The sequence below is a fragment of the Merops nubicus genome, unplaced genomic scaffold, assembly GCF_000691845.1.
Source record: "Merops nubicus isolate BGI_N331 unplaced genomic scaffold, ASM69184v1 scaffold39502, whole genome shotgun sequence".
NCBI classification, from domain to species: Eukaryota; Metazoa; Chordata; class Aves; order Coraciiformes; family Meropidae; genus Merops; species Merops nubicus.
The window spans coordinates 1-10,802 of record NW_008594975.1 but is presented as its reverse complement, the minus strand read 5'-3'; the positions used below and the strand labels follow the sequence as shown (position 1 = coordinate 10,802).

The window sequence follows — 10,802 nt, the reverse complement described above, 5'->3', positions numbered from 1 at the left end:
AGGCAGGGGGGCTGGGAGCAGGTAGAGGGTGCTCAGGCACTCTGGAGCCACTCTCAGCCCTTCCAGCTGCAGAGCATTCCCCCCCTTCACCCATGCCCAGTGCAAATCCAACTTCCAACCCCCCAAAACAGGTGTGCTGGGGAAAAAAAAACCTCTGTGTGTGTATTGCAACCCAATGTGGACAGGGCTAATTAATCTTTTTTGCCTCTGTTTTTTTTTTCCCTCACTGGCCTGTGCCAGGGTGCAGGGGAAGCTCTGCTGGCTGCTCAGTTGTTTGGGCTGCAGCTGGGTCACAGCTGGGATTTGCCACCACAAAACTCCCCGCCCAGTTCTCAGGGGCATTGCAGCCATGGCCAGAGCTTGTGTTGGTTTTTTTCTTGGGTATCTTCATTCCTGTGTCTCCCTCGGGGCCCATCTCCTGCAGGAGGCTCTTTGGCTGTGCCGCGGGAGCGTCGCTCGGCCCGTGCCATGGTTTCAATCAAAAAGCTGATTTTTTTTCCCCCCAGTGCTTTCCTTTTCTACAGCCCTCCCTGCTGTAATAAGAGCTGGAGCTGTCCGGGAGAACGTCTACAACACAGAAAGGGCAAAAAAAAAAAGAGGATGGAAAATTCTCAATACGGCGAAATCACATCTGGCTCCTTCCTCATCCTCCCATTCATTATTTAAGAGTAATAATAATAAAGGGCGTGCAGCATCTGCCGGGGGGGTGGTTTTAGGTTGGGTGTTTCTGCAGCTTGCCAAAGCATTGCTGCAGCTTTGCCCTTGGCGACAGCATCACGCCCCAGACGAGGGTGTTCCACGGGGCGTGAAAAATCAGCAGCTTTGGAAACACGAGAAGAGGTTTAGAAGTATCCTCGTGGTTGTGACAGCCCTAAATATGAGTGTTACGTTTTCCCAGCTCTCCGACAGGGAGTTATGGGATGTTTCATTGTGTTTTACTCAACACGGCTGTGTTTGGGTCATGCCAGCCAGGGTGGGAGCCACCGAAGCACCACAGCTCCAGCTCTGGCTCTGGCTTTGGCTCCAGCTCTGGCTCTGGCTCCAGCTCCAGCTCCAGCTCCAGCTTCAGCTCCCATTTGGATCCACCCATCACCCACATCAGCTGGGATCCCATTTACTGACATGGCCCCACTCCCAATTTGGGTCCAACATCATTATTTCCAATCGATGAACCCGCTCGCAAAGGGACAGTACCTTAGGTCCAGAAACTTCCTGGGAAGAAATAATTTTCCCAATTTATCAAGATAAGGTATTTTTTTTGGTGATACTCAAAACCTTCCTTTCATAAACAGGGCTACCATGTGGTTTTGTTCTTGGGAAGAGGATTTCCCATTTAGGGATTGGGTTAAACGTAGCCTCAAACTCCAGGCCCAAGAGGAGGGGATACCAAACAAACAAAAAAACAAACAAAACAAAACAAAACAAAACAAAAACACAAAAAAAAAAAGGAAAAAAAAGATAAAAAAAGGACAAAAAGGAGACTTGTTTCCCCATCATTGGTGGGAGCAGGGTGGGAGGACGTGGTCCAGCCCACAGCTCAGCACCATCCAGATAAACCCGTTTCCCTCCCGGTATCGTCGGCTCTGCCCGACCGTCTGCAGAAGTTGATGCAATGCATCTATATTTTAGATACTCTCTATTTATTCAAAGTAACTTATGTTATTTATTTAGATACCATAGTGTGCCATCTACAAAACGCGTTCTTTCTCTCTCTCTCTCTCTCTCTTTTTTTTTTTAATTTTTATTTATTGAGCCAAATGGTGCCAAGTGCAGTTTACATTTATTACGTTTTTACCATTTATTCTGAACGTTGGGGGGGGAAAAAATGCAGTATGATATTATTTTTTTTAAAGAAGCATAAACTCGGGTGTGATGCTGTTCCATACTCACGACCAAGTGGAAATAAAACGAGGATTATATTGGTTTCTTGCTGGTTATCATCTTTCACTGCTGAGTGGGTCAGTGATATCACGTCCCCAACACGGGATGGGGATGGCCAAGGGGATGGGAAATTCAGCTTTTCTTTTGGGAGAGCAGAGAGGGCTGAAGGATGGCAGAAGCTTGACTTTATTTCCCAGTTTCCTGCAAACAGCCTCATTGCTTTCGTTTTATGGAATTGTAGAATCTGCTGCAAAACTCTTATTTATGCAAACCAACAGTTTGAGCCGTTTCCAAGACCTGGGTCTCTGCTTGTGTGGGTCTGGGCTGGTTTACCCCCAGAAATAACCATTTCCTTCCCTTCTTGTAAAGGCACTTCCAGTTGGGTTAGCTCAAAGACGTGCCAGTTCTGGTAAAATCACATTATAAAGGAAGAAAAAAGAAAACGTAAGGTTTTGATAAGGTCAGCCAGAAACAAAGTTTCAGTTGCTCATCTGGAAGCAGCATTGAGGTCAGAAACATATTTTAGTTTACAGGGAAAACGTCTCAAAGCCAACAGCAGGCAGTGGCTGGGGGTTTGTTGCTCTTGTTCGGATGGTTATGGTGGTTAATATTTGGGGGTTGGGTGAAATGTTGTAGTTTGAAAGCCTGGCCAAGTTGAGGATTGGAAGCTGTGGGAAATGGAAGCGTTGGCACCAACGCTGCTGCTGCCAGTTCCACCCCAGCTCCTTCTCCCTGCTACTGGTTCCCAGTAGCTCCCCAGGAGACGAAGCCATTTTAGTCCATTAACCCCGTTTAACAGACTTTGACCCCTTTAAATGTGCATTTCCCCCCCTTAATATGGGCTACCACCCAGTTAACACACATTATGTCCAGTTAATACACATTAACTCCACTTACCACACATTATCCCCCCCCATTTAACACACATCAACCCCACTGAACACACATTTACCTTCAATTAACACAAATTACCCTATCTTAAGATCCATTACCCCCGTTTAACCCACATTATGGTGCAGAGCATCAGTGTCCATGATCCAGGGCGGTGCCTGCATCCCTTGCCTTTAAAAGCACCACCCCAGTCTGTCCAGAAAAATAGGATTTATGGGTTTTTTTTTTAAGAAGAAGAGATTTAAACTAGTGCCCGTGGTAAGAGCAGGCACAAGCTCCTGCATTTCTTTGCAAAAGAGCTGCCCTCCTGCTCTGCCAGGCTGGGCACAGGGGGGAAAAAAAGAAAAGAAATGAAAATGCTCTTGAACCACAAAGGTTTATAACGTTTTTTTTGGGGAATGGAAAAAAAGGTCTGTTTATATTCCCCCCCTGATGCCACCCAGAGGCTTGACGGCTCGTGGCCGAGTCAAACATTCGCGCTCGAAGCTCCACTTTGTAAATATTTTATGAAGCATCTTCTGAGGCTCATAAATCTCGGCGTGTGCGAGCTCCAGGCACCCAGAAATCTGCACTCCTGCTGCCAACCTGGCCAAAAAAAAACCAAAGGAAAAAAAAAAATCACAACAAAAACAGGACAAAATGAAGGAGTTTTAATGACCGAATTGGAGAGGGCTGCTTGGAAAATTTGACTCCTTCAAGAGAGCAAAAAAAAACCCTCAAAAAAGAAAGAAAACAACAACGTGAAGCCAGGATGTGCTGCTAGGATGGGGCTGGGGGGTGGTTTGGGGGGGAGGTTTTTTGGAGCTGAGGTGCACGTTGAGAGCTTTTGTAGTGTAAGTGGAGTATTTTCACTCCACTTAAAATCCCCAGCTTAAGATTTCCAGCTCTCAGATGACATTCTGTATTCGTTGGTGTATTTTTAAATGGAAAAAAAAAGTAAATGGGATGCTACAAGTGCTCAGTTTGAGCTTCTCAGAATTAACTCCCAGTAAGAAAAACCGTGGGAAAATGAACCCAGCCCGACTTCAAACTGGAAAACATGAAGGAAAAGTGAAGACAAGAGTGTGGAGTTGGGAAGGCTTAAAAAAAATAACCAGCCCCAAACCCATCTGTGTGGTGATTTCGCTCCCAGTAGCTCTGCTAGTGCTATCAAAAATATAAAGGAATAATAAATGTTGCTTTAGGGATTTGCTACGAGGGAAGGGGGGAGCTTGGTGGTGCTGGGAAGCTGTGGAGAAAAGAGTCTTAACAGCTTCATGTTCCCCCTCCCAGCCTCTCTGGCCAAAATGAGGAGCTGGTTTCCATAGCATGGGGGGTACCTGCCCATCAGCTCAGGAAAGCTGGAAATAATTGAGTTTAGAGGGATGGTTCAGGTACTTTCACCCCCTCTTGATGAACCCAGTGATGACAGAATTCTGCAGCTTGTAAGGCTTCAGCTTCTATTTTCAGGGTTTTGGTGGATCTGAGCCTTTTCTCTGCCCTTCCCCAAATACAGAGCTCTGCTGAGCCAGGCTTGGTGTTCCTCCCAAGGTCTGCCTCTCCTCTTGACTCCCTTCTGGCCCTGCAGAGCAGAAGTCAGACACTGCTCCAAACCCTCCATTGCAATATTATTTCCCACGAGCAGCAACCTCTTTCTCACCTCTTTGGGGAACCCCCCCCCTGTAAAGGACTCCCCTACTCTGCTTTTTGGATCAACCCTGCCCAGAACCATCAGCTGGGACACACTTCAGCCTGCCTCCTACCACCTTTGGGGTAAAAAGACGAGAGGTTTGGGGGCAAATGGGGCGTTTTCACATCTTCTCTGCAAGTCACTCAAGCAAGCCCTCATGCTGGCATCTCCAGTTGGGTGTGGAAGGGGAGACCCACTTCAGCAAGGAGGCTGCAAAGCCCAGCACGGGTGTTTTGGGAGAAGCCAGGCTCCTCAGCACGGTCTCCCAGACGGGCCCCCGCGGCGCAGCCATCCAGATGTTTCCCTCCATGAAGTCACCCCTCGCAGAGTTTCCCAAATGTGGTGTCAGCTTTCCCATCCCCTAACGAGACCAGCCTGCCTGTGGCTCCCTCGGCGCCCACACCCCCTCCCCAGGCCAGGCAGCAGACCAGGAGGAGCTGTGATGAGATGGTTTTGTCCTGCCAGCCCCACGTCCCCTCCTCAAGGACCACGGCTTAAGCCTGGCTGGGTGCAAGCTCCTAACACCTCACGATCTGCCCAGCCCTGAATGCTCCAGCAGAACAAAACCTCATCTTTTGCTCATCCTCTCAAAGGCTGCAGCACAGTTTGGGGGATGAGGGTGAGGTCAACGTTGATAAATCTGCCCCCTGCACATGTATTGGGCCTTTGCCCCTGCAGCCTTGAAGGCTGGCCAGCCTTGGGGTCAACAAGACCCCAGCTGCTGCTCCCCCCACGGCTGGCCCAGGTCCCCAAATAGCCCTTGAGCCCAGAGGAGCAAGGAGGGTGACCAGCCTGGCTGACCTTGACCTGCCAAAATAAGCCCAGGCTCAAGCACGAAAGGAGAGAGCAAATAACCCTGGTGCTGCCATTTCCTGGTTAGTAGAGTCCAAAACCCTACAGGACCTTTTTAATAGGTGTTAAATGACTCCAGGTCTTGGGAGGATGGCAAGAAGAAACCTGGGCATTTCTTGCAGCTGTTTCTCTGAGTGGGTGCTCCCACAATGCTCCCCAGCCACGGCGGGGAGGCTGCAGCAGCAGGAGGCATCAGCAGGGCTGGATAAATTCTGTCTGACTTTCCCTCAAGTAGTTGGAAAAGGAGATTCCCACAAGGGCAAACAGCTTAAATTTGGGAGAACTGCCCCTTTCTGCGTGCAAGATGTGTCCTAAATGGGTGTGTCCAGCCCATTTCACATGTGTCCCCATGCCCAAGGCTCTTTCAGGTGCCCTGCTGCCATTTCACATCCCCCTCCATCCATGTCCCAGCCCTTCACGTCACAGCTCGAGGCTGGCCACCTCTCCAAGGTGTGTGTCACCTGCCAGCAGCCGTGGAAGTCGCCCTGCTCTGCAGAAATAATCCTTCTTCTGCCTAGAGCAAGACCCTCCCTGGCCTGGGGCTTCGCTCCCACGTTTCCATCGGGGAGCGTTTCACGTTTGGAAAGGCATTTCCTTCCCCTTAGACACTACCCTGAGACTCAGTCTGGCTCCTCCCCACTCCTCAGCATGGGATTTACATATTTCAGGTTAAACTCAATTAAAAATGTCCAAGTTTAGTATTTCTCATGCTCCCCTAGAGTCCAGTCCCTCCCCTTCCCCAGCACTACACCCAAGGGGCTTTCCCCATCCAGTTGCTTCCCAGCCCAAGGGTGCCAACACATGGGTGTTTCCTCGTTCTTGTGGTGCTGTGACACACCCAGAAAACGTCACCAGTGCCAGCTCTGACAGGGTCCACCTATCTCACAAAGCATCTCAGCCTGGGGTGACTGGGCAGGGCTGACCCTGCCTCCTCCCTTCCTTGTGTAGGCTTCTTTGTCCCCCAGTTATTGTTTCTTTTGAGCTACTTGAGGATGTCCTGGACCAATGGGTAGGGGAATATTTTTCCATTGAAAGGTTTTTAGTGACGTTTTCTTCTGGGAATTTGTCCTGTCACTCTTCAAACTGGTGCAAACCCATCATTTCAGCTGCTCCCAGTGCAGCCTTGTCTCCTTGCCTTGCTCCTCTGCAAGCCAACCTCAGCAAGGCCATGCAGCAACCTGCTCCGTGCTGCTGAGTGGGCTCCCCAAGCCTCTGCTGCTGCTGAACATTTCAGGCTGGATAGAAACCTTGTAGAAGGCTTTTGAGGCAGCTGGAAGGAGGTTTCAGCCACAGCCACCAACATTCTGTGCAGGAGGGAGGGATGTGGAGGCTCTGGCTGTGCCTGGCCACATCTCCCTTGCTGGGCTGGGGCAGCAGAGAATGAGAAAAGGTTCAGTGATCTCAGGAGTCACTTCTCTCTCCCTTTCAATGCCTAATCTAGTGACTTGCTCAGAAACAAGAAGTTTTCTTCCTTACCTTTGAAGTTGAAATGAGGTTGAAGTGGAGAATCATAGAATGGTTTGGGTGGGAAGGGAATTTTAAAGCTCATCTAGTCCACCCCCCCCTGCAGAGAACAGGGACATCTTCAACTCCATCATGAGGGACACGAATTGCTCTGTACATGCACATACATTATACATGCTCTACTACTCCAGCAGGCATGCTAACGAGCCAGACTAATTAAAGCTTTCTAACGGCATCGCTGCCACTGCTTTGATAATCTCCTCTTGATAATATTTACTTGCTGCCAGTGTATTTATTAAGGAGAATTCCAGAGAGCCCAGGGTGTGCTTCCTTCCAGGAGACCACGAGCAGCATTGAGCCCAACTCAGGTGACAGGGTCAGGGGCTAGATAAAAACAGGTCTGGAGGGGGAGGGATTGAAGTTGCTGTTCATGATCATTTACTTCCCCCCCAGTGAGAACCTGCAGGTCACTGGAAGGAATGAGGTCCCAGCTGGAACAGAATTGCTGTTTTATTGCTGTCTGTGTCATGCACAGGGTGATCTCAACAAACATCATCATCAGGCCTTGAGAGGAACCAAAACTGGGCTCCCTGCCCATGCACAGCCCCTCACTCTGCACCCAGCAAATGTCACCTTGTGTCCTTGGACAGCCTGTTGGCCACGGGAGCTGCAGCTCTGTGGTCACCCACTAATACAAGAGGCATCTAAACCCCCTGGGGACAGGGGCCCTGCCCCAACACACCTCCACTGCCACCCCAAGAACTCCCCTTCCCTGCAGTAGGGTCCTTCAAAACAGGGAAAAGAAGAACATTTCAGGGGAACTGGATGTGTTCATGGGGCTTTACACTGCAGCTTCTTCCTCACGACATGGGCTAAAGCCAAGAGCCTGGGGCAGCTCTAGGAGCTCCTGGAAATCTGCAGATGGTTTTTCAGGTGGAAGACCCTTTCCAAGCCCTGGGCTTTGTGCCCCCACACGCAGTGCTTCGTCGGCCACTCTCTTTTGGGGAAGGGCAGCAAAGGGCAGCTCTGGAGGCCAATGCTCAAAGCTGAAGTCTTCCCAAGGGAAGTCTTGAGGTGGAAGGATTTGGCCCAGGGACAGGCATCATCTTCCAGATCTAGCAGGAGCAGTGGAATGAGTGACCATCTGCTCCAGCTCCCCAGAGCTGCTCATAGAGGGGAAGAGACTGTTCATGGAGCTCACCTGCAGAATAGCATTTATCCTTTATCCACATCTGGCTCAGCTCCATCAACAGTGTTAAAGTCTTAAATTTCTCCAGTTCCTCAGAACTGAACTGGCTCTAAAGATGAGAAGAGCACCAGGGTCAGCTGATGAGATCCCAGGAGCTAGGAGAGACGTGCGTGTCTGCAGTCAGACAAGGCCAGGCAGGAGCATGGACAATTACTTGGTAATAAAAACTGATGCCTCATAAGTTTATTGCTCTTCTTTGAGTCAGTCACCAAGCACACAGCTAAGGCAGATGTGGCACATTTTTCTGCTCGAATTTCCAAAGAGGTTCACTAAGGTCCACCAAGGGCTCTTCAAGGAACTAAGCAGCCTCAGGAAGGTCTCATCTAGACAGGGAGTGTTAGGAGAACAGGAGGAAGATGGGAGGGATAAAGATTCAGATTTCAGAGTGAAGGATTTCTTCTTAGATTGTGCTGGTCAATGTAAACAGCCAAGGTGCAAAGCAGAGAAAAAAAACAAAGGTGGCAAAGGTTGCTCATGAAAATAAGAGACTGGCAATGCTAGAGATAAGGTCTTGCTGATGGTTCTTCATCAGAATGACTGCGTGAGGCAACACAGAGGACATTCTTTGGAAATATTTGCTGAACGCTGCTGATGGAGAGAACAATTGCATCTCTGTAAGCCCTGCTGGCCCCTGAGCTGCTTTTCCTCATGGAAACATCCTGGGGTGAGGACAGACCTTTGAAAAGCTCGGCTGAGGGCTCGGCAGAGCTCAGGGGAACAGAGGGATGGCCAGAGGTCTCGGCAGGGAGCCGGGAAGGACACGGCTGTGTCTGCTGACTCCATGCCATGGGGCTCCCCAACCTGCAAAGGGAACAATTTCCAGGGAAACAACCTGAACGGCAGCAGGAAGCTCAACAAAGGCCAATTATTCACTGTTTTTTGAAGATGTGGCCTAGAAGCATGGGCTGATGGCAGAAGTTGTGTTGTTCCAGGCACAAGGGAGGAGGTAGCTCATCCTGTGCTGGTCCTGAGTGTCTCTTTGCCACAGGGTGCTGCAGGATCTGCAACTTGAGGTTCTTTCAGGAGCATCCACACCTTACCTGTCCCACCCTGCTGCTGTCAGACCCCTCCTCAAAGCCTCACCGTCTTGCTAACCTGTCCAAAAAGCAGCCCTGTAGAAGCAATTGAGTTGTTTTCTACCTGTTTAGCACCTGAAAGGAGGTCAGGGTGACCGAGGGCAGGACTGGGGTGCAGGGCTGGGAAGAGGCGTGTGGCCGGTTCACCCTGCAGGACCTGGCAGCCTCGTGGCGTGGCTGCCCTGTGCATGGTACAAAGTCCTTGAAGAGGTTTATGACAGGTAGTTCTCTTTCCCCTTTGGCTCTTCAACCCGTGGAGCAGATCCAGAATTGTTTGCAGAGATTGAAGGAGTTCTCTGAAGACTAGGCTGCAAGCAGCAAAACAAGTTGTTCCAGTAACTAATAGATCAACAGTAAAACCAATCTGTCAGTCTGTCCTCCAGGACAAAGACAGAGGAGCACTTAATTGCTTCCTTGTCCTTGTTCACTTCAAAGCTCCTCTTGTCCCTCCATTTCCCTCCAGTTCAATCATCCCACGAAATGACGACAGAAAGATGGCAGGGGAGAGCTGAGCCAACAGCACTTACACGAACCACCCGGAGAGATGGGGCACGACCCGGTACCTGGCCTCTGTCGTCTGCAAGAAGTGACAAGCTTTGCAGATGTGGGAGGCCCAGCTGGAGCCCACCACGGGTTTCAACCACCTGCGCCACTGGAAGTAGCGCCGGTACCTCTCGGGGTCCTCGCTCAGCCCCCGCAGGTACCGCGCCAGGTCCTCGGGGCTGGCGAAGTCGTTGATGTGGATGAAGGAGTCGGGGGGCAAGAAGCGCTCGTAGTTTTCTCGAGAAGGTCCCAGCACCACAGGGACGGTGCCAGAGGACAAGGCGTTGCGCCAGAGCTTCTCGGTGATGTAGTCTTCGTGCTGCGAGTTCTCAAAAGCCAGGTAGAAGTTGTATTTGGACAGGGTGGGGAGGAGCTTGTCCTGGGGCAGGGGCAAGTGGTAATGCCCATAGACGTCCACAGTGATGTGTTTCTTCAGCTCCTGGTAGTACCTCACGCGGTGGGAATCTTCTCTCCAGTTGCTGACTACCCAGGCCACCAGCTTGGTCTTGGGTGGGATTCTGAGGGGCTGGGGCTGGCCGAGGAGCTGCAGCTCCCCGTAAGGGGTGAAGATGTCCGAGTCTCTGCGGTAAGACATGGTGAGGTTGAAGAGGTTGTCCATGGCGCCTAAGTTTGGAGAGTGACTTGGAGACTCCAGGTTGAACCAGATCCAGCGCTGGGAGGGGAGTCTGGGGAGCTGGGCCAGCCCCCTCGGGTCCCCACAGGCGTCCCTGTGGTGCACAATGACGGCGTCGGCCCTGTGGGACCAGCTGCGGTTGAGGGTGAAGTGGCAGTTGGGGGTGCGGGAGAGCTCCGAGCAGTTGATGAAGTCAAAGTGCTGCCCAAAGGGCCACTGCCACAGCAGGATGGTCAGCGGGTGCTCGCCCTGGGGTGGGGCACCCGTCTTCTCAACGCGGGCCGTGGGAGCGGGCAGGTTGGAATTGTAATGCTCTGCCCCCGAGCTCCTGAACTGGTAGAGAAAAATAAACAGAGAGGAGCTGAAGACGAAGCTGAAGAGCAGGAAGGCGAGCTTCTTGCAGGAGATCTTCCTCCCCTCCACGAGCTCCATGAGTGGACCTGCAGACACCACAGAGAGCACAAGGAGTGACGGGCGCGCGGGGACCCCGCAGGAGGGTGGCTCTGGGGCAGGGATGTCCCCACCGGGGCTCAGGGGACAACC

General features: G+C 51.2%; 1 protein-coding gene across 1 annotated transcript; it reads right to left on the bottom strand.

Moving 5' to 3' along the window:
• Positions 1-9,605: 9,605 nt before the first annotated feature.
• On the bottom strand, positions 9,606-10,691 carry LOC103768775 (alpha-(1,3)-fucosyltransferase 6-like). Its single transcript, XM_008935928.1, has one exon. It carries the CDS (start codon positions 10,689-10,691, stop codon positions 9,606-9,608), a length of 1,086 nt encoding a protein of 361 aa, XP_008934176.1.
• Between the last annotated feature and the right edge of the window lie 111 nt (positions 10,692-10,802).